The sequence below is a fragment of the Cibotium barometz genome, chromosome 6, assembly GCF_041138505.1.
Source record: "Cibotium barometz isolate CiBa-2024 chromosome 6, ASM4113850v1, whole genome shotgun sequence".
Lineage (NCBI taxonomy): Eukaryota > Viridiplantae > Streptophyta > Polypodiopsida > Cyatheales > Cibotiaceae > Cibotium > Cibotium barometz.
The window spans coordinates 22,396,677-22,420,463 of record NC_141051.1 but is presented as its reverse complement, the minus strand read 5'-3'; the positions used below and the strand labels follow the sequence as shown (position 1 = coordinate 22,420,463).

The following is a 23,787-nucleotide window of genomic DNA, read 5'->3' as shown; positions in this document are numbered from 1 at the left end:
TCAACCACATCAACATAATCATCATTGAGTCGTGCATATACTATGTCTCTTTGAGTATTCTCTCTCTCTCTCTCTCTCTCTCTCTCTCTCTCTCTCTCTCTCTGCGCCCCCCATCCCGCTGCTCCCTTCGCTCTTCGCTCTCCCCTCCCGCTGCCTGCCTGCGCCCCCCATCTCTCTCTCTCTCTCTCTTTCTCTTTATCTCTCTTCCGCCGCCCTGTTTTAGCGCCGCCTGCTTCGCTTCCCCCTCCCGTCTGCTGTTCGAACTTTCTGTCACCCCCTCTCGCCTGCTCGCTTCCGCCGCCTTCCCTCCCTGCTCGCCGCCGCCGCCGCCCTGTCCGCTTCTGCCGCCCTGTTAGCGCCGCCTGCTTCGCTCCCCCCTGCTGCTCTGTACGCCGCACAGTTCTGCTGGCAATGGCCAGCCTATCTATCCGTTAGGCTGTCCGGCACCCACCCACCCACCCACCCACCCACCCTTGCTCAGGCCCCCAAGGCAACAGCATAACTCTCTCTCTCTCGCTTGTTCCATGGCTTCCCCCTTACGCAACCCGATGAAGGCGACCTTTATGGTCACAAACAAGAGGATAACAAATGTGGAAAAGGAAATGAAGGAATGGAAGGCAGAGATGGAGGGATGGTGGAAGGAGAAAGCCAACTTTCTCCAAATGGTATTCAATGAGGGTAAGCGGTGGAAAGAGGAGAAGGAGGACCTCTTAGCGGAAGTCAAAGACCTTCACGGGGAAGTCAACACGCTCAAAGGCGTAATTTCAGCTCTTCAGAGGGAGCTTGCAGAGGCCAAGGCAAATGGTGGACTTGAAGAAGGTGAAATTCAGCCATCAATGATAGAAGAGCTCAAGGTTATCAAAGAACAAGTACGGGCAATTAAGGAAGAAGAGAAGCAACATGAAGCAAAGATTTCCTCATGGGTGGAAGTCATCACCAAGACGCAAAAGAAGATGGATGAAGCGGAGAAGTGGATAGAGGTTGCCAAGAAGGGTAAAGGTAAGGAGATAACAACCCCTACACCTACAATCATTAACATGACTTTGGAAGACGAACAACGAAGACGTACACGTGCTTTGCATGTGAGGATTACCGGCCTTAAAGACAGGGATAAAGTTGAAGAGGAGGTGAAAGAGCTTATGGTGTTGATGGGGATTGACAGTCCGACACACGCAAAAGCTTGGAGAGTGGGCAAAAAAAGCGGAGGCAACGGGGAAACATCAAAGGAGAGAGCTCTCATACTTCGCTTCCCCTCTATTGAGGCGAAGAAGGAGTTCTTGAAGAGACGACCCACTTTAAAGAATACAGGCATTTTTCTTGGTGATGATCTTACTCTTTCACAGCTTGCACATATGAAGGAAGTTATGCCAAAGATTAGAGCGGCAAGAGAAAAGGGAAAGATAGCATTTTATAGAGAAGGGAGGGTGGTCATCGTGGAGCGACGCTCTACATGACGGTGCGAGACCTATGGGACCAAATTAAAGCTGGCAGCCTGGAACTGCAATGGATCCCTCAGACTTGATGTAGGTGCCTTTGAGGACAGCTTTAGAGATAGAGATATAGTCTTCTACTCGGAGACTCACCAGGCTCCTGGTCAGATGATGCCACAGGTGACAGGATACAGATGGGAGACAGCTTGCAGAGTAGGGACGAGATCGGTACACAGTAGTAGAGGATCAGGAGGGGTGGCAGTTCTTTTCAGGGAGGAGCTGCAACCGCTTCTACACATCGTTCGGAGAGATGATCAGGCCAGATATATGTGGGTGAGACTGAGGGCCGACACAGGCAGATTCCTGTATATTGCCATATGCTATTTTGCTCCTAGTACATCGACATATGCAGCACCTAGAGGGCAGTCTCCTTTCTCTGTGCTAGATGATGACATATGGGAGTTCTCTAGGGATGGAGACATCATCCTGTTAGGGGACTTTAATGCCCGGACGGGCAACCGCCAGACAGCCTTTTATGATACCTCGGAGGAGATGCTGAGAGAGCTGGACACTCTGGATATGGGATTAGACAGACGCTCACAGGATGTGGAGTGCACAGAGTATGGGAGATATTTGGTAGATATGGGGACTGCACATGGGTTGGCCATACTTAATGGCTTGCAGAGGTTTCCGTCAGCAGCTGGATTTACTTGCTTTCCACATAGACATGGTGCTAGCACAGTGGATTATGTTATGGCTATGCCCAGCTTTGTTTCATGCATTGAGGACTTCACAGTTGGATCTCGGCCCATTGGGGTAGTTACTAGTAGTGGATCATGCATTGTTGACATTGACTATCTCTTTTCACTTTACCACAGCTCAGAGGACACGAGGGGCAGATCACACTCGATATACTTTTACCTCAGAGACTGATGCTGTCTACACAGATGGGATTTACAAACGTCTGTACACAGAGGAGCCAGGGAGACCTTTGGAGGAGTTGACCCATATACTGACAGAGACTTTACATGATGCAGCGAGAGAGGCATATCCACATACTCAGCCTGGACAGAGACAGCGTTCTAGATGTATGCCCCAGAACAGCTGGTATGATGAGGAGTGCAGAGAGACCAGAGCCCGACTGCAGCGGGAGGTTGCTTTGGGAGTCACTACTCACCGTCAGTCACGTATTGCCTTCCGACGTCTTGTGCGAAGGAAGAAGCGGGCCGGCCTTGCTCAGCTAGAGCAGGAATTATACCAGCTGTTCTTGAGCCAGGATTCGAGGGAGGCTTGGCGTCTGTTTCATGAGTCCTCCCCTGCTTTGGCCATCACTTCTACAGAGGTCTGGGGTAGTTATGCAGCATCTCTATATACAGTTCCTGGACAGACACCTTTTCCTGACCCGCCAGCACCATGCCCACAGACATGTACTTTCTTTACCGCAGAGATGGTAAGGAAGGCCATTGATAGGATGAAGACTGGGAGAGCATATGATCATGATGGATTGGTCGCTGAGCACTTTATTCATGCGAGAGACATGCTGGCAGAGCTTCTAGCAGTGATGTTCAATCGTGCTATGTGCGAAGGCTTACCCGAGACTTGGAGTAGGTCCACCATCGTGCCTATCTTCAAGTCAGGGGACCCTATGGAGCCAGGGAATTATCGCACTATTATGATTGGTCACACGCTAGCACGATTGTATGCATCCATTCTTGAGCAGCAGTTGAGTAGATGGGCAGAGAGAGTTGGCATTCGAGCAGAGGGACAGGCAGGGTTCAGGAGAGGTTTCTCTACTCTTGACCACATCTTGACTCTCCGGGCCATTATTGAGGAGGGCAGGTCGCATGGGCGACGGATTTATTGTAGCTTTGTGGACTTCCGCAAAGCATTTGATACAGTGCCCAGAGCCAGATTGATGAGGCGATTACAGGAGATGGGGGTACCCACAGAGCTCATATGGGGGATTATGGCTTTATATAGATCAGTTGCAGGACAGGTACGCACCCCAGAGGGGGTCTCTACTTTGGTTCACTCCACTATAGGAGTGAAGCAAGGTTGCCCGTTATCTCCTTCACTGTTTGGTATGTATGTGGATGAGGCTTCTGACTACATTGAGAGATTGGGAGACAGAGGAGCCCAGCTAGCAGGTACATGGATCCCCCTATTGTTATATGCTGATGATATTGTGTTGATCTCTGATTCCCCCGAGGGTATGCAGCGTCATCTGGATGCTTTACATGAGTTTGCACATGATAGTGGATTGTCTGTCAACCTTGGCAAAACCAAGGTTATGGTGTTTAACACCACGCCACAGTGGGTTAGGCGATCAGCTTCCACATTTACATATGGGCAAGAGATTGTGGAGTATACAGATGCATATACATATCTTGGGATAGTATTCAGTGGGCCAGTGTTTTCGATGAGGAGAGCAGCAGAGACTAGATTGACTAGAGCACATGCAGCCCTGGGTGGTTTGGAGAGGATGTGTTCGCAGGTTCAGTTTCAGGAACCTCGAACGAAACTTTGGCTTTTTGACACTCTAGTGACATCAGCTATGCTTTATGGAGTGCAGATATGGGGACCTTCAGTGGGCCATCACAGCGCAGGCGGGTGGAGAGGTATGGAGAGGCCTTTGGTATCTATGATTGCTAGGATTATTAGAGCCAAGGCTGTGGTACCTCATGAGATTATTCGAGCAGAGCTGGCGGCTGCCCCTCTGGTGATTGAGGCTCTTACGAGATCAGTCTCCTACATACATGGCTTGTGGGATCTCCCCCGAGACAGATATGCACGCCTCGCTCTGGAGTCCTCCCGACACTTAGCTTTACAGGGAGACACGGCTTGTTGGTATGGACAGATGACATCTTGGTTCCAGGCACATGGTTTTAGCATGGACAGATTGCCTCCCTTCCAGTATTCTCTGGAGGCACCCTCTCTCACTCTCACACGGACAGAGATTACCAGACTCATCCGTCAGGATTTAGTTCAGCTCGACATTAGGAGGACATGGATACAGCCGACTGAGGAGCTGGGCACGAAGATGGCTTTCTACAGAGAGCATTTTCTTCAGCTCACAGCAGATGGTTTTGTGATCAGACCCAGTTACATGGATGTACACTTGTCTCATGCAGTACGATGTGCTATTGGTCAGATTCGCACATCCTCACACCAGCTTGAGATTGAGATTGGCCGATATAGAGGTATACCAGCCGAGGCCAGGATATGCCGAGTATGCCATGGGGAGCCAGAGACAGAGCTGCATTATATATGCCATTGTACTGCATACTATGAGATACGTGGTCGTTTCCACTGTTTATTCAGAGAGGGTTTTGGACCACTTTCCAGAGTCATGGGATACCAGGACCAGAGGTGTTTGGGATTATTCTTGCTTGAGCTACGGAGACATAGAGATAGCCTGCTTAGGCGCACAGAGAGCCAGACTCAGAGGCACATTACAGATTTCTTTAGTCCAGCCATCACTGTGCCAGATGGACCACAGCAGCAGCAGGACATGGATACCGCCCACACCAGGGGTACACTGATTGATCGTACGCGCCTATACCAGACAGAGATGACAGAGATCAGAGCTCAGTTTCACAGAGAGGGTGCGGAGCGACTGGCTCGCTTCAGAGCAGACCCAGGCATGTTCTTCAGGGAGCTGTGGACACCCCCTTCACTGATGTATACCATTTTATACCCCCAGTATGGTACAGGATGGAGCTAGCTAGGTTGCATATCATGATTGTATACTCCATGCATATAGCTTTGCATTCTCCTAGTAGTAGAGCTCCATCCCCTGCACACCCAAATTCAGCTTTTTTGTTCAATACTTTTTCATTTTGTTGGGATGACAGAGGATACCCCATACAGGTACTCCGATTTGTCTCATAGGCCGAGTTCGGTCTTTTGGAAGACGTTAATAAAATCTTTCTTTCTTTCTTTCTCTCTCTCGCTGTGCACACGCACACCATGGAGCGCTTTCATCCTCCTTAGCGCAAGCCTGTCATCGTGTAACCTTAATACCTTTAGAAATTGGCACTGAAAGTTTATTTTAAGGTTCTCGCATCTTTGATTATTTGTCTCGTTGTTGGGGTGTCACTTTGTACACAAAATTACACCTCAATACTTGCGGTTTCTTGCATAGACTTAAGTGATGAAAGTGTGGCGGTGTTGGGAATATGTAGCTCAAAACAATGAGAAGAAGTGGGGGTAAAGGTCGCATCCAAGAGGCAAGATGGAAAGTTTCCTTTCTCCTTTTTATTTGTGGTGCCATATAACGAGCCACAACACCTTGTATTACTATCTTGTAATTCAAGCATGCAATAAAGTGTTCTTCAATGTAACCCAAGCTTGTTCATGTGCACAAGTCTCTTCTTGTTTTTCAACATTGCGCTGCAAGGTCAGGGAGGAAAGGGAGGCAGTAGGGGGAAGCCAGGAAAGTGTGCAGCAGTTCCCAGGAGAGAAAATAACCACCTGGGCCTTCAATGACTGAAAGCTTGGCATCTGACTCGGGTCTCATCCGGCCCAAAGTTGTGTGTGCATGAGTCATGACCATGTTTACATTGGCCATGACCTTTGGAATGGAATGCATTCAAATCCCAAAGTTGTGTGTGCATGACCATGTTTACATTGGCCAATATTCATGTATGCCAAAATATGAAATCACAATCGTGTACCTTCCATAGAAGCTTAGCATAACTTTTAAAGAAATCACATTATAACCAAAAAAGGACTTCCAACATATTTAAAGGGGAAATGATACTTACTTCAATTTGCTCGATGGTTTTGTCAACACTACCGATATCTCCCACAATATAAAGAGTTGCATTTGCAGGGAAGTACCAACGTTCATGAAATGCTTTTATCATGTCTACATCCCACTTCTGAATCTGCTCCTCTAACCCAATAGGAAATCTGTACCCCAACAAATTTTCCGAGTGGAGTTGCTGCAAAAGCTATGGCAATTTGAAGAAAAATAAAAGTAGTCAATTCTACTTTAGAAGATTCAATAATTTCAAACATAGACAATTTATCAAATCAGATATCTTCTTGCTTATGCCGCTGAATTGGGTGAGAGAGTACAAAGCTCTTGCTCGTAGTGCTTTTATTGCAGTGTCATTTAAATTTAAGCATTGCTATTTTGTTTGGTTGTGTGCTATTTCATCTTGTTTAGTAGTATTGATAGTTTAAGTGTGTGGCAAGATTGTGCTGAACCTTTTTCCGGCGAATTACTGTCCAACATCATCTGTTCCTCGCCGATCTCAGCCCTCACCCTTGCAAAAAGAAAGCGCTTCCCCACGCATCTTGGAACACCAGATGGACTATGCCTTCTTCTGGTGCCTCCCTCTAGATGCCAATTACTTAGAGAAGGTTGCAGCGCCACTCAGAGTGTGTTGATTTCCACCACTCCTGCCCTTCCCATGATCGAGAATCAAACCCCTCTTAACCACGTATCTCATAATAAATTGGGCATCTCAACAAATAGTGCTCCTCAGTCTCTACCTCCTAGTCATGTGTGGTCTGCATATCTCCTCCTACAATATGCCCTTGGCTCTCCTAATCTCTATCAGCAGGCAATGAGAAGACACCCTCAACTAACTAATGGCAATCTTCATGAATTGGGACATGTGTCCATAGAGATAACTTTGTTTCTCAATGAAACATCCTCAATAGCTCTCAAGAAGACTATTATATAAAATGGTTTGACATGTAAACATGTTAACAAAGAGAAAATTGTATCAAGGGTATTTGGCAACTAAATGACTAGTCCATGATAGATGTTATAAATAGAACGAACAAGAGAGAAAGAAAGAAAGATATATTAATGTCAGCGAAAGGCCAAAGTGGCCTATGAGACCAAAACATAGTACACAGCTGATGGTGTCTCATCAAAAGTCAGACAAAAAGGACTAAATATGTCCTAAAACAGTCCTAAACAGCTATGAACGGAAAATACTCCTACTGAGATACAACAAAAGTGTATAGTATCTACAACTAGCATAAGACTAGTGTAATCTGCTCGTCTCAGTATCTCTCTCATGGGGTGCTGTAAGATGGAGAGACTAAAGTGGCGGGGCAGTCGTCTCCTGCGGCGGGTGATGATGGCTCTAATCCACCGGTGATGAAGTGGCCGTGGACGAGGTCTTGGTAAATGGTAAGCGTGGGCGTCTCCCTCGACAAAGTGCTATGGCTCTGTCAAGGGTGACTCCTCCTGAAGGATGTTTATGGGACATCTGGCTCTCCGAGCGGGTAGTGGATGTCCTGGTCGTATCTTCCGGGGTGGTCCTAGCCCTGAAAAAAATCTGTCATGGCTCGCTGGCGAGGTAGATCCTGGTGTGTTGTCCTAGCTCGTAGGAGAGCCACTCGATGGCGTCTGAGCTCCAATAAGAAAAGCCCCAAACACCTCTGATCCTCAAACTCCATCACATGTCGTAATGGTCCAAAACCCTCTCGGAGAAGAGACACCAGTATCTCCCTCGTATCTCATAGTACACAGTACATCGGCATATGTAGTGCTCCTCTGACTCCACTTCCTGGTGACATAGCTGACAAATGCGGTCTTCTAGCTTCATCCCCTCATATCTGCCAGTCTCTACCCTCAGCTGATGTGATGAAGTGCAGATCTGTCCAATGGCTCTGCAAATGCCATGTGAGAGATGGGTGTCCATGTATGTAGACCATGTCACAAAGCCATCTGGAGAGAGAGAGTTGTATTAACGTCTTCAAAAGGCCAAAATGACCTATGAGACCAAAAGGTTACATCATATCCATGAGGTACAACATCCTGGGTACAAAATAGTAATAAAGAAAGATAACAAAAATCTAGAACTATAAAATCTGATCTAGGTACATGAGGAGAGAACTCTCATATCACCCTAATACATCCCTCATGGGCCGCTGTGCCATGGTGCTTAAGGTGGTAAAACTGAGCTGCCGCGAGAAGGTCCTACGATGATAGGAGATGATGGCACCGATCCTCTTGTGGTGGCGTGGTCATAGGCGAGGGCCATGGGGTCTAGGGCATCGAGCTTTGCATAACTCAGTGCCTCTGTCGAGTGTCACACCTCTCGACCGAGCTCCTGCACTAGCCTATGGTCCGGGCATGATGGGTGGATCAGCCCTCGGAGTGCTGGTATGGAAGAAGTCGGTGAGAGCTCTCTGTGCTGGTCCTCGAGCAAGTACACATGATCTGGATCTCACTAAGGACTCCCTTTGTCTACGGAGCTCTAGAAGAAAAAGTCCCAAGCATCTCTGAGCCGGGAAGTCCTTGATCCTAGAAAGTGGTCCGAACCGAGCTCGGAAGAGGCAATGGAACCTCCCCCAAATCTCATAGTATACAGGGCATTGGCATATGTAATGATCCTCTGTCACGGGCTCTATGTGACAAGAAAGGAGCTCGAACATGAAAGAGAAGAAAGAAAGAAAGAAAGAAAGAAAGAAAGATATATTAAGCGTCTACTAAAGACCCAATGGGCCTATGAGACCAAAGTGATACAATAATGTCCATGGCATATCTCATTATGGAATGGAAAATAAAACAGAATGAAAACATAAATATAGCTATCTCACTGGGGTGGTATAAAATTGTCCATGGAAACTCGTCATGGAACACTGAGAACATAAAAACATGGGAGCAACCTCAGCTCCGAGTAGATGGTATACCACTCTCCAAAATGTCAAGCATGGGGCTGACGAGCATGGCTGAGAGGTCTCCTTTAGCTATGTCACGTGGAAAGGTAGCTCGATGGCGGTGGAGCATGTCCTGGATCTAGAGCTGATGAGGTGATTGTGGCCGACGGGGGAAGACAAAGAAAAGAGAACAAGAAGAGAGCGAGAGGAGAGAGAGGAATGGATAGAAAGAAAGAAAGATGTTATTAACGTCTATGAAAGACCCGAAGGGTCTTTGAGACCAAAAAGTTGTTACATGTGATCCATGAGTAAACTGGATGTCAAGACAACACATAAAAAAAAAGACAAGCTGCTGAAAGGATCAACAAGTTCAAAACACTACGTGGACCCTATGTGTACAATAAAGTAGGCAACAGAAACACCTCATGTGTCTGGACTAATAATGTGTCCACCTCCTCATGTATCTAGCCTCAATGTCCACTTGTGGAGCTGCCTCTCTATGTCTCTGAAGCAAGTCCCAAGGAGTGGAGGCTCTAGGTCACTGGGACTGGGGGCGTCTAGCTCTTTGGAGGGACTATGCGCTCTCTCCCAGGGTGCCAATCTGCCGCAGGTCTGGAGGGTGCTCACTTGATGGAGACATCTAGATTTCTCTTCGTCCATGTGTTAGATTTTGTTGCCTCAATAGCCTGTCTCTGTGGTATAGTCCCGCATCTCTCATCTTTGTAATGCATCACCCGTGACAAGGGCCTGAACCCCTTCATGGAAAGACGATAGTAGCCTCCACATGAAAACTGGGCATCTAAGTACGTAATGCTCCTCAAACTCCATCTTCCTAGGACTACACCCATCCATCTCGTGGGATGCCCTTTGCTCTCCCTGTCTCAATCCGGAGGCGGTGTGGCAACACCCTAAATGCTCTCTATAAGATTGAATCTTCACAGAAATCTCGGCCAGGGATATTCACGGAAGCTCAACAAGGGGACGCGGTCAATCTGAAACCCATGTGGCTCAAACCAGCTGGTAGTGAATGCATATCAACAACTGCTTTGACCCTAGTGTGCCAGTTGCCTAGAGGACTCCAAGGCCGATCGTAGCAAGCGATCTTTATGTAGTGCATAGACGTGTTGTCTGTATGTGACAACCTGGGACATGACATCTATGATTTTTATTTTTTATTTTTTATTTTTTTTATTTATTTATTTTTTTTTTGGGGGGGGGGGGGGGTGGGGGGGGCATCTGAACTAGGCCAATCCTATGGCATGTGGCACTGATGGCTTACTCCCGATCATGAGTAAGAGCATCATAACCTGTAGTCTCTCCACTATCCGCTAAAATGAGAAGGAAGCAAGGCTCAATAAGAAAATTTTTTATTAAAAGATGTATTTTTGCTTAGTCAAAAATCTTGGGCTGTTACTTTCTTACCTTTGCAAAAGAAGAGCCAAAAAAAATGAAGGTCAAGAAATCGGTCCACCTTAAATATAGGCTAAGACTTGCAAGGTCACATCCCTTAAAAGGCACCATATTCATGCTCAAGCATAAAAGTAAAGCAAAAGAGAAATCAAATAAATGTGTATCCCCTTGTCAAGAAAGCCATCACTTGAGAGGATCTTACACCAACAAAACCATCCATTGTTTTATAGAATATTACCTGGCAATCAACTCTATACTCAATTGTATTCATCATTTGCAGCTCCGAAAGAATTGCTCGGCGCTCCTTCTCGACTCGTGACTCCACAATCTTGGGCATGAAAGCAATCTGGACCACACGTTATGAATGTCTATTAATTTTCCTCCAAATAAAATTGTATGAGATGACCACAAGTACAATGCATCAAGCAAGCCAACCTTGATAGCCATGAATCTATAAATACATGCAATCATGCACTTCATCATCAAGTACAGGGCTGTTGCTGGTCTAGACGATGTATCTTTTGCAGATGGCCTCAGTAAAGGCACAGTTGGAGAGTGTAAACATACTTCCCCTTGTACATAAATCAAAAAAAGGCGAGTGGTAATAACTAAGTAGTGTAGACCAAGTATCAAACACACCTCGTGTAAGGTATCTAGTACTCGCGGCATCATAGGTTCATTAGTTCCCTGAAATGGAATTCAAGAAGCAAGATGTCATAATCGAATGCAGCAACCACGCATTTCATAGGATCCTTATCGTATTACAATATGGTTAAAAAAACCAGATAGAGCATGATAGTACCGGGACAAGCACAGGAGCATGCACATGGAAGACTGTATGATGGAAGTCCGTATAGGCATTGGATCGAGCACCATTCGAAAGAAGTTGTTCACGCTTTTTACTCCCCAAAAAAGTAACATGCTCAATCATATGTGCAATGCCTTGCTCATTTTCTCCTTCGTCCACTGAACCCACATGCATCTCCATGTGTGCCTCAAACCTACATAAACATAGATACAAATAGAAGATATATCTATACGAAGTAGCCTGTTAAAATCTAGACCCAACCAGTAGTCTTAGAGAGACTCACTAAGGCTCCACCACCTTCATAACCCTTTTTATTGCTGAATAGTTATCGACTCTCTTCAAAATCTTTGCTTATTTTTGTTGGCATCAAAGAAAGCAACAAGAGCGGAAACCTGTTTAGAGGAACCTTATTGGGTAGAATGACAAAGCGAAGCCCATTTTTCAATTGGCCCCTATAGACTTTTGGATGTGATGGCAACCTTGAAAGCAGCATATCTTCCAAATCATCCCTGCCAATCCTGTTCTCTGTATAACCCACATCAAGGTTCTCAAGCAATCCTCCTCCTGGTAGAGCTACAGAACTGGCAGCTGCATGGGGCTGATTACCTCCTGATGATGCAAGTGCTCTTACTGATATGGCATGTTTCTGCAGAAGAAAAAACATTCACTCGAGTCAGAACTAGAAATGCAAGTGGAATGTTTGTGATGATGGTTGAGCACAACACTTACCACATAGTAATGGCATCAACACACACATCTAATACACATTGAAGAAAAGAAAATAAGGAACTCTTTCAAGTACGAGAGTAAAAACCCCCTTGTCGAATTGAAAAGATCGTCGAGCGAGAGCTAGAGCCTCCCCCCCTGCATGAACCCCCCCCCCCCCCCCCCAAAAAAAAAAAAAAAAAAAAAGTGCCACCCTTGCCTTTTCGCCCCCCCTCCCTGCACAGCCTCCCCCTTCCGCCTGCCCTGTCGCCAGACTCTGCCTTCGCGCCCTCGCTGCACTCCTTTGCGCTCCCATTGCCCCTCCAGCCTGCCCACCCTTCTGTTCTTGCTTGCCACCGGTATTAGCCTCTAGCTGCCCGCCTCCCCCAGTCTGCCTGCACCCCAGCCTCCTCGTCGCCCTTTTCCACCAGCCCTCCTCCACCATCGAAGCCCCCAGCTGTGCACCACCCTTCCTCCCTCTCCTGCTCCTTCCCCCTCTTTTTCCTTTGTCTGCCTATCAGCTTCCTCTTCCCTTCGGGTTCCAGCATTGGAGTTTTTTTGTTCTTTCGTCAAGCTTTTGGCTCCCTCCTCTGGTCTTTCCCGTCAGGAGAACTCCATAGCAGCCGCTTTGTCATCCCCGACCGAGGCCGCCGTTCCTTGCCCATCTTTTTCTAAAGCAAACCTCCAGTTCCTCTTAGGCTGGCCTCATCATCAACGAGCCAGGAAAGATCATTGATATTCATCCTCTTGGGCGTGGATACTACCAGGTGGAGTTTGATTAACCTGTAGCATCAGATAGCATCATGCAGCTGAGGCCCATCACATCGTGAACGGCCCAAGCAGGTGGCAACACGGCTTCAACCCAGCATCCGACCCCCTGGCAGGTGTCTCGGGCTTCATAGTCACAGTTTGCTTTCATGGCCTCAGGAAGGAATATCTTCCACTACTCCCAGTGAATGGTAGTTATCTGCAGAGTAATGGAACAACCCCCCCCCCCCCCCCCCCCCCCCCCGGCGGCGCACGTCGCTTCGTTTCTAACCCAATCAGTAGGGCTTTCTTTCTTTCTTTCTTTCTTTTTTTATTTTTTATTTTTTTGCCCAAAAAAAAACACAAAAGCAAAAGCTAAAGTTAGCTTTTGGGGAAGCCCATATATTCCCCTTAAGCGGGCTTCTTGCCACACATCTCTCAAGCTCTCAAGCTCTCAAGTTGTCTAGCACTCTTATTTGTGCAAGATCAACTTTTTCTCGCACCTTGCCCTCTTCAAGATGTCGACCCAAGAATCCGAGTTGGAGCCCTTTCTCGAATGTGAAGACCTGCTGGCTACGGAAGCCACCGATGCCGATCTTTTCGACGATTATGTTTCAAAATCAAATTTCCAAGAGTTTAAAGTTGCTCTCGAAGCTTCTTCCTCGGAACGTCAAGCACAAATCGCCGCGCAGATGCAGGCTTTACAGAACTCCATCTCTTTGTTGACCACTACCCTATCTACTCTTTCGGGTATGGATACCTTGGCATCTGCTTTAGGCCCCAATATTACTCCAGAACAGTTTGGGGGCGAGCAAAAGCAGCGTACCAAGGAGATAGTGGACACTTGGCTACATAAGTGGCAAGTCCATTTTCAGTTTCATCCATATGACGATGGAAAAAAGATCCAATTAGCAGCAGGTTTCCTCTCAGGCAAAGCTTTGCTTTGGTGGAAGAAACTCAACCCTAAACCAACGACTTGGACACAGTTCGAAGACGTCTTCAAGAAAGAATTCCTCAAGAAGCAGGATGACTATGATGTTGTTGCCCGGTTTACTACTTTGACCATGACCTCGCAGAACCTCACTTATGAGGTCTATCTCCATAAATTTAGGGACTTGCAGATAAAAGCTACAAAGATGGATTCCACAACTCTTTTGGGTTTCTTCGTAGCTGGTTTATTTGACTCGTACCGTTTACAGGTTAAAAACAACAAATGCAAAACTTTGGACGAAGCCATTCATTCCGCTCGTATCTATGATGATACAATGGTCTCTTCCAAGTCTAAACCTGTTACCAAGCAGAGGAACAAGCACAAAAGGAAGTTCTCCGCACCAATGGCTAGCACGACTGAAGGAAAGTCTTCAAACCAACCTTCGAAGAATTCAACTTCGACACCAGCGAAGAAGAAACGTCTCCTTCAGGCTTTGAAGCTCAAGAAGAAGAGACGTTGCTTCATCTGCGAAGAAAAAGGACATATGCGTAACGAGTGCCCGAAGCAAAAGGGTGCAAAGACCAACGCAGGACCCAAGCCAAAGGCAGCTAATCAGTTATCTTTGACAAGTACGTCAGTTACTGTACTTTCTCGCCCTAGTACATGTTCTGATTGTCTGTTCAACTCTAAAGTTTTTTGGCTTTCATGATCTTCTCCGAGTTTATGGAGAAGTGAATGGCCATAGAATCCACATTCTTCTAGACCCTGGCAGCTCACACAACTTTGTTAATTACAAACTTGTGCATAAATTGGGTCTTGACACAACACCCAGCGATCATACCTATGAGGTACGCCTACCTGCGGGTCGGCAAGTATGGGATCAAAAGGTGGAGACGCTACCGATCCGGATTCAGGACTACAAAGACACTCTGGAATGCTGTATTATCCACCTAGAACATGTAGACTTGTTATTAGGGATTGAGTGGTTTAAGACTCTTTAAGTCCAGATAGATTGGTCTAGTCATATTTTTTGTTTTCAACATAGGAACACCCAGTATAGTATCTTAGGTGATTGTATACATCTCTCTCAGGGACCTCTTGTAAATACAATTGATTTTGGTAATATAATGGATTCTTCTTTGTATACTGCTTTCCATTGTGTATTGATTCCACTTCCTTCATTTCTCATACCTTCTATGGATGTCAATGAATTAAGTGTATTTGAAAGCAAAGAATTACAGAAGATACTTGATTCGTTTCAAGATGTATTTCCTAAGGAACTGCCATCGGGGTTACCACCTGAAAGGGCAGTAGATCATCGTATTGACCTGATCCCTGGTGCTCACCCTCTTAGTATTCCACCTTACAAGATGAGCCAAGCTGAGGAAGATGAGTTGGCCAAACAACTCGAAGATTATTTGAGGATGGGCTATATCCGTCAAGTAAATCACCTTGGGGTGCACCTGTGTTGCTTAGGAGAAAGAAGGACAACACCTAGAGAATGTGTATAGATTACAAGATATTGAACAAGCTGACAATTAAGAACCGTTATCCTCTCCCTAGATCAGATGACCTGATTGACCGGTTAGCGAGAGCGAAATATTTCACAAAGATAGATTTACATACTCGCTATCACCAGATACGTATTCATGAAAGGAATGTCGAAAGAACCGTCTTTCGGACTAGGTATGGCCATTATGAGTTTCTCGTATTACCTTTTGGGTTAACCAATGCTCCAGCCACTTTCCAACAAATGATGAATGATCTTTTTCGTGAACATTTGAGAAAATTGGTGGTTGTGTTCCTAGATGATATTTTGATATATAGTCAAACTCTTGAGGATCACGTTAGACACCTCACGATTGTCTTAACTATTTTAAGACAGAATCCACTATATGCTAAATTAAGTAAATGTAAGTTTTTCATGACAGACATCATTTACTTGGGACACAAGATCACTAGAGATGGATTGAGCTATGATTGAGTTCAGAAGGTTCTGGCCTGGCCTATACCGCGAACAGTGAAACAACTTCGTTCTTTTCTCGGTTTTGTTGTTTTTCTTCGGAAATCTGTGCGGGAGTACTCTCAACTCTCCCGATGACCGACTTGTTGAAAGGCCGTGGACGTAAGTCAAATCAACCTATCACTTGGAATAACAATCTAGATATGGCCTTCAGAATTTTGAAAGATAAAGTCAAGGAAGCACCTATCTTAGCATTACCCGATCCTAGTCGGCCTTATATTCTTGAAACTGATGCCAGTGACTATGCCATTGGAACTGCTCTATTTCAAGATGGTAGACCTGTTGCTTTGAAAGTAAAAAGCTAGACGACACTCAATCTCGTTGGCCAACCCTTGAGAAGGAGCTTTATGCTATGATTCACACTCTCAAGGTTTGGAGACATTATTTATATGGGTCCAAGTTTGTGGTATTGACTGATCATCAGTCAATCAAGTATGTGTGTGATGCGGATGATTTGAGAGGAAGGAAAGCTCGATGGGCCGAATTAATGCAAGATTTTGATTTTGAGATTCGTTATAGAAAAGGGTCCATGAATAGTGTTGCAAATGCACTTAGTCGAATAAGAGAGGTGAATACTTTGTCGTTCACCGAGATTTCTACTGACTTATTTCAGTCATTGAGAGGGCTTTGCAGGACTGATAGTTATTTTGGTCCATTTTGGCAAAAAAACCAGGACGAGAGCTCATTGATTGACCAAGACTCAATGACTGAGCAACCTAACATTCAGGCTGCAGGAGGACAGTGGATGATTCGGAATGGTTTACTATTCCGTAATGACAAAATTTGTGTACCACAGATCCCGGACATTAGGTCCAAGATTCTTGAGGAGTGTCACGACGCCCCTTCTGCTGGACACCCTGGGATACACAGGACCTTATCATTAGTGAAACACACTTGTTATTGGCCAAAGATGAACGGGTATGTAGAAGATTATGTTCTCAAGTGTCAAGTTTGTCAAGCAAATAAAGCTGAACGCTTTAGACAAGCTGGGTTGTAGCATCCTTTGCAAATCCCAGGTAATAAATGGGAAAGTATTTCCATGGATTTTATTACCGAATTGCCAAGAACACATCAAGGCCACGATTCTATTTGGGTTGTGGTAGATCGCTTGACAAAAATGGCTAGATTTTTACTAACCCGAAAGACCATTACAGCTACGCAATTAGCAAGGCAGTTTATCGAGCAATTGTTTAGACTGCACGGGTTACCGCAGAACATAGTCAGTGATAGGGATTCTGCTTACGAGTGATTTTTGGAAACTACTCTTCAGAGAGATGACCCTGGTTTTTTAGTGAGCTTAGGAGTGAGCTCTTAGAGGAAGGGGAGTATGTCATGTGCACAGTGTGTATCTACCGTGTACTACACGCACACGAGACTAGCTTCGAGGTTAGGGGAAGCTTGGAGCTAGGCAGGCTGATTGACGAGCTGAGTTAGGGATAGCCTAACGGGCGGGCACCCAAGTATGGACGGGGCGAGCGTCCAAGTGTGGACGCTCGATGACCGGCCAAGAGCCTATAAAAGGATGGCCAAGGTTAGTCATTAGTGATATAGAGTCTCGCGTGTCTTTGTGAGAGCTCTATGATCAGGAGCTTGGATTTAGTGCAGACGTGCACTTGCTTTATGCAGCCAAGGCCGGCAGCAGTCTCGAGGCCCGCAAGGGTAGCTTCGTGGCGGTATGGGACGTCTTGAGGTAGAGATTGGTCGGTACGTCCAACTAGTTAGCTCAGCTCGTGGCTCGGTGGGGACAGCAAAGACTTGTGGGCTTGCCCACGACTGTCAAGGTTAGGAGGTGAGTCAGGCCTGCACCCCGGTCATGTTTGTTTGGTTTGTTTGCAGGTTTCGAGTCTTGTACCAAGAGCGTTCTACGAGGAGATTCTATGGGGATTTGACACCCGCAGTCCATCAACCGCGCCCGATCTAGAGAGGAGATAGCAGACCAGCTCAGTGCATCGACTAATATACTATTTCACTAAGCCGTTTGAGATAACCATCGTTGCCTCTCCAGTGTGTGCTCTCCCCCCAGAGTCACCAATTGCCAGACTGTTTGTGACTACTGACAGCCCTCCTTTCTCAAATTGAAACATAGGGGAAGCTCTCCCAGGATTCCCTTCATCCTTTTGAAGACTTTTGTCGCGAAGAAATGCGACAAATCGAAGATCTCATCACTCCAAGGACTTCCATCACGAAGACTTCTGCTGTCATCGACTCTACTTGCAATTGGTAAGCTTTTATGCTTAAATATGGAAGCAAGTAGCAGGAGGGAGGAGCCAAATTACAAGATCACAAACCCTGTGTAGTGTTCTCTTGTGCTACGTTCTCTCTTGCAGATTATTGCTACCATGTGTTGGTGGAACAATAGAGAGCAGATGGTAGGGAACATGGACACTTGAGAGGATAGTGTGAGTTGCAAGTCTACATCGACAACCACTTGTTTGCAATACTGTATTCATATGCATTGGTATGGAAATCTAGTCAGAAATGCCCATGACACTATCTACTTGATTCTCCCAAGATCAACATACTTTATTTGAGAGAGGGACCGGCCATTCTGGCTCATTATGTATCTCTTGTCAATTCAGCAAATTACTTCTTGTATTGAGCATGTGTCCATCAAATCTTAGTGTATTTAAGTGTATTGATTAGCATTGTGTTCAACCAAGTTACATTGGTATCAGAGCATACACTTCTCTTTCACTTCTATCGTGAGAGACGATCACCGTGAACACTAGCTATCTCTACACTTAGAACATTATGGACAGCCATACAGTGAATATTGGAGATGCTAACACAAGAGACGGGGACAATGAAATGCATGCCTCCAATGCTTTACAGGATGAGCAAACTCATGTGGTGCACAATCGGAAACATGAATATGTGGGACAGCCGTCCCGTGGCGAAGAGAAGATGCAGGAAGAAGAGTCTACGGTCTTGAGGGCTGAACTTACTCGTATGCAGGCTCTTCTCCATGCACAACAAGAAGAATTGAATCTCTACCGCCGCAAGGATCCATTGGTACATGACCATTTGAAAGCCAAGAAAGCTGAATCTTATATGGATCATGCGATGGCAATGATTGCTCAAGAGTTGCACATGCACCGAGGGATGCAGCACGTTCATACTTGGTTCGTACCGAGGATGCCTATGCAAAAAAGGCAACCATCCCACATGTCTTGGAATCCCCACAGGTGCCCGAACAAGAACTTATGTCTAAGAGGATGAATCTCCATGCTACGGGAGAGAAACAATCGACGACTTCACGCCATGCAAGAATACCTTATGTAGCCCGTGAAGGACACAATGTTTATGGCAGTGGTCAAAATGTATGTCAAATGCCATGCCGATTGAAAATGTGCATGCACAACGCATGCAACATGGGCTACAATTTTATGTTGGTGCAAGTATTCTGCGTATCTCTCATGCCACTCATGCCTTCGAGTGTGCTCATGAGGGAAAAGCTATGGCTAAAAATGTATCAATGCATGTTGAGGGGCCAACCATGCCTCATGCTTACAGGACACATGTATCTATGCCTTATGCATCACCTTTTGCTCCTAAAATGATGCCAGTCACAGGGGCTGTCCCAATGGACAAACATGGGAGAAAACATGTTGAGATGCAAGCACATGCATCAAAGTCTCGTGACTTCAAAGCCGGAGACAAATCTAAGTTTGACGCATATCATGGGGAATATGATGCATCAAAGGCACTTGCTTTTATTGCCCAGTCCTTGTGCACCTTAGTGACCTCGAGATATCTCAACCACTGGGCATCCGTGAGTTTACTTTGTAATAGGACATTTTGTCGAGCGATATACCTCTTTTGTTTACGCCATCTCCTGAGGCATTGGGTGTTGTTACAGCCTTGTGATCTAGAACCATCTGTGCTGGAGTCTTCATCCTCCGTTTCTTCTTCTCTTGATTGCACATCTACCATGCGTAATGAGATGGTAGAAAACTTTCTTGATTCAATGTACTAGGTTCCTTTGGAAGGCAACACTCAGGTAAGCATTTGGGCTTTATGAGTATCTTGTTATGCCCTTTGGTCTTACAAATGCCTCGGCTACATTCAATAGAATGATGGATCGCATATTCCGTGGGTACAAGAAATTTACAGGTGTCTTCTTTGATGACATCCTAGTCTTCTCGAAGACCGAAGAAAAGCATAAAGCTCATTTGGCTATTGTTTTTGAAGCGTAAGCATAAACTCTTCATAAATGCAAAGAAGAGTGAGTTCTTCTTGTTAGAGATACATTATCTTGGGTATATTGTGTCCAAAGATAGAGTGTGGATGGATCCTGCAAAGATTGATGCAATTCGGAATTGGCCCGAATTGAGTTCGGTGCATAAGATCCGTAGTTTTCTTGGATTATGCTCTTACTACCGCAGGTTCATTCGGCACTTTGCATGGATTGCTTCTCCTTTGCATAATTTGACAAAAAAGAAGGCCACATTCAAATGGACTAATATAGAGAGGGATGCATTCCTCAAATTGAAAGATGCAACTACTCATGGTCTAGTGTTGATCATTCCGGATTTGCAAGCCTTTTAGTGTGGAATGTGATGCAACTGGAAATTGCATAGGAGCTGTTCTAAATCAAGAGGGACATGCCGTGGCTTATGAGAGCCGTAGATTGCATGATGCAAAGCTATCTCTTGGCATTTATGAGAAAGAGCTCTTGGCTGTGATTCATGCACTTACTATATGGAAATATTACCTTCTTGGGACTGATTTCACTCTGTGAAAATAGATCACCAGAGTTTGAGGTGTTTTCTTACCCAAACTAAGTTGTCAGAGAAGCATATGAGGATGGCCAATTTCCTCTCTATGTTTCATTTTCAGATCTTACACACCCTAGGAAAGAAGAATGTAGTGGCAGATGCATTGTCATGTAAGCCGTATGCAGCAGCTATCTCGCTTGCCTCTCATGGGGACTTGTCTGCAATGCGTGATTTGTATCATACGGATGCTGATTTTGCCACTATTTGGGCTGATTTGATGGCTGGTCATCCACATGCCTCATATATGATCAAAGAGGATTATCTCATGAAAGAAAATTGCCTACGTGTAGTGCCAGACATGAGACAAAAGGTTTTGGATGAGTACCATGCTCCTCCATATACTGGTCATAGAGGCATAATGCCTACTACGCACATGATTAAGCGGTATTTTTTTTAGCCAAGTATGCAGAAGGACATAGAGGCACATGTACGTGCATGTATCACCTATCAAAAGGTGAAATTTAATAGGCAAAAGGCACCATGTTTGCTTCAGCCATTGCCTATTCCCATGCAACCATGGGAAAGTATTACAATGGATTTCATTATGGACTTGCCAGGGACCAAATAGGGTAATGATACAATTTGGACAATTGTGGACAGGTTTAGCAAGCAAGCTCACCTCTTGCTGGTCAAAAAGACCATCAAAGCTGAGCATATGGTTAAAATATATCTTGCACAAGTGTTCAAGCATCATGAAATGCCGAAGTCCATTGTGGGGGATAGAGATCCCAGGACTACAAGTCTCTTTTAGCGGGCCTTATTTGATAACACGGGCACCAAATTGGACTTCTCATCAACTTATCACCCTCAAACGGATGGACAAAGTGAGGCTGCAAATTTAGCCGTGTTCGATCTCTTGAAATGTTATGTGGCAGATCAGAAGTCTTCTTGGGAGAAGTACTTACCGCTTGTGGAATTTGCGTACAACAACACGGTGCATGCGTCTACGAAAAAAGCACCGTTTGAGATTGTTTATGGTAAGGTGGTTTTGCCACCCATCCTTTGCACAAAGGATAAGATATTTGCAGCAGCTGATGAGTATGTCAAAGACTTGGATATTGCTTTTGCTCAGATGCGGACGGCCATTGCAAGGTCACAAGACAAGCATAAAAAGGCTACCGACAAGCATAGAAGGCCATCGGATGTTAAAGAGAATGATTGGGTATTACTGAAATTTGAGAAAGCAAGACTTGCAAAGAGACCTTGCAAAGAGGGTGCATATCCTAAGCTTGCAACCAAGTACTATTGGCCTTTTCGAGTGATCGAGAAGATCAATGAAGTGGCTTTCAGATTGGCATTACCTAGTCATTGGCACATACACAATGCTTTTCATGTGAGTCTCCTTCGCAAGTATGTAAGACCAGAGGCAAGTGAAACGGTCATTGAGGATCCACCAGAAGCGAATGAGCTTGAGGAGATCTTGCAGCCATAGTAGATTGTGTACACAAGGAACGCAAGCCTGCTGCATGCAAAGTTGTCAGGCATTACCTTGTGAAGTTTAAGAACTATCTTCCCATTGATGCTAAATGGATAGTGAAAGAGTTCTTCAAAGATTGCCCACATGTGCTTCAGACATATTTGAACGCCTTTCAGTTGCAGACAACTGTTTAGAAGCCGGGGGAATGTCACCATTTGGCCACCCAATTGGTCCACCCGTGCTTTCTCATCATGTATATACATTGGACTGGTGTCCATGGCAGTTGTATATGCTGGGGATTGGTGCCACTCATGTGATACTGTGGACTTGGCTTTCCGTTCGGATTTGTGCCTCTCTGTACATGCCTGGTGGATTGGTGTTCCATTGGGTCTGGTACTTCGTGTACTTGCTTGGAGTACGTCTATTTTGGTATAGTCTCATGAGTGAGAATTGTCCATACCAATGCTACATTGCATAGCATCTTTATGTGCTTGCTTGCAATTGAAATTACATGTTGTTTTAATGCTTGCTTGACCAATGTGTAGTTCCGGGTAAGGGGATGCCCGCCCGTGAACCGTGCGTGTGACACTGTATGCTGACATGGTTATGTGGCATCTGACAGGTAGTAAGTATTGGTCATAAACTAGTCTTAGGAGTTAACACTAATTTAAAAGTGACTGTGTACACACTTCATTAAGTTTTGGGCAACCAAAACTCACTTATAAATTATGACCAACTCTGTTCGCACACACTCATGTCCCGAGGTGGACAAAACCCAATGTCCACCGCCTAGACCTTATCCCCTTTGTACAAAGGGAGTAACCAACCATGTGTCCTCTCTAGCTTGCTCCACAAAGCAATTGCCTGCCACCTAGAGTGGACAACTCACCACCTCACTCCTCTCTGTAGAGATAGACGCCTCCTTCATGAGGACATTTGGGCTGTATTTTCAGCACTTTCTCCTTCCCAACTCCATATCCCAGCTTGCTAAGGTGTTTCCCAAGCTTCCAAGAGTGTTTCCGTGTGCTAATCACTCTCCTACACACTCCCAATGACTGAAATTCAGCAAAACAGCTCTCTTTATTGCTGTAATTTCTGGTTTTTTTGCTGAAAACCCTAATTTCACCCCTCCTTTCTCAAATTGAAACATAGGGAAAGCTCTCCCAGGGTTCCCTTTATCCTCTTGAAGACTGTTGTCGCAAAGAAATGCGACAAATCAAAGATCTCATCACTCCAAGGACTTCCATCACGAAGACTTCCACTGAAATCGACTCTACTTGCAATTGGTAAGCTTTTATGCTTAAATATGGAAGCAAGTAGCAGGAGGGAGGAACCAGATTACAAGATCACGTACCCTATGTAGTGTTGTCTTGTTCTACGTGCTCTCTTGGAGATTGTTGCTACCATGTGTTGGTGGAACGATAGGTAGCAGATGGTAGGGAACATGGGCACTTGAGAGGGTAGTGTGAGTTGCAAGTCTACATCGACAACCACTTGTTTGCAATACTATATTCATATGCATTGGTATGGAAATCTGGTCAGAAATGCCAAATGACACAATGTACTTGATTCTCCTAAGATTAATATACTTTATTTGAGAGAGGGGCCGGCCGTTCCGGCTCATTGTGTGTCTCTTGTCAATTCAGCAAATTACTTCTTATATTGGACATGTGTCCATCAAATCATAGTGTATTTAAGTGTATTGATTAGCATTGTGTTCAACCAAGTTACAGATCCTCAAAGAGGAGCTTCAGAGAGCCAAAGTCAGAAGACCTATCGACATTCTCTTCCTTTAAGAGCACCGGCTCTTTGAGGGTCACACCCACAGACGCGGAAAGATTCCCACGGCAGAAGCCACACCTTCTGATCCCGTGCCTTTGGCCCTCCGAGATCCAAGGTGGGGTATGCA

General features: G+C 45.4%; 1 protein-coding gene across 1 annotated transcript in view; it reads right to left on the bottom strand.

The window, feature by feature from the left end:
* The window catches only part of LOC147637524 (stromal processing peptidase, chloroplastic-like), a 136,314-nt gene that overhangs the window by 61,129 nt on the left and 51,398 nt on the right, over window positions 1–23,787 (bottom strand). The window contains exons 3-7 of the mRNA XM_086799311.1: window positions 11,670–11,923; window positions 11,272–11,470; window positions 11,109–11,156; window positions 10,708–10,815; window positions 6,197–6,385 (exon numbers count right to left, since the gene is read on the bottom strand). Of these exons, the coding sequence (XP_086655437.1) occupies window positions 6,197–6,385; window positions 10,708–10,815; window positions 11,109–11,156; window positions 11,272–11,470; window positions 11,670–11,923 (798 nt within the window). The remainder of the gene's footprint in view (window positions 1–6,196; window positions 6,386–10,707; window positions 10,816–11,108; window positions 11,157–11,271; window positions 11,471–11,669; window positions 11,924–23,787) is intronic.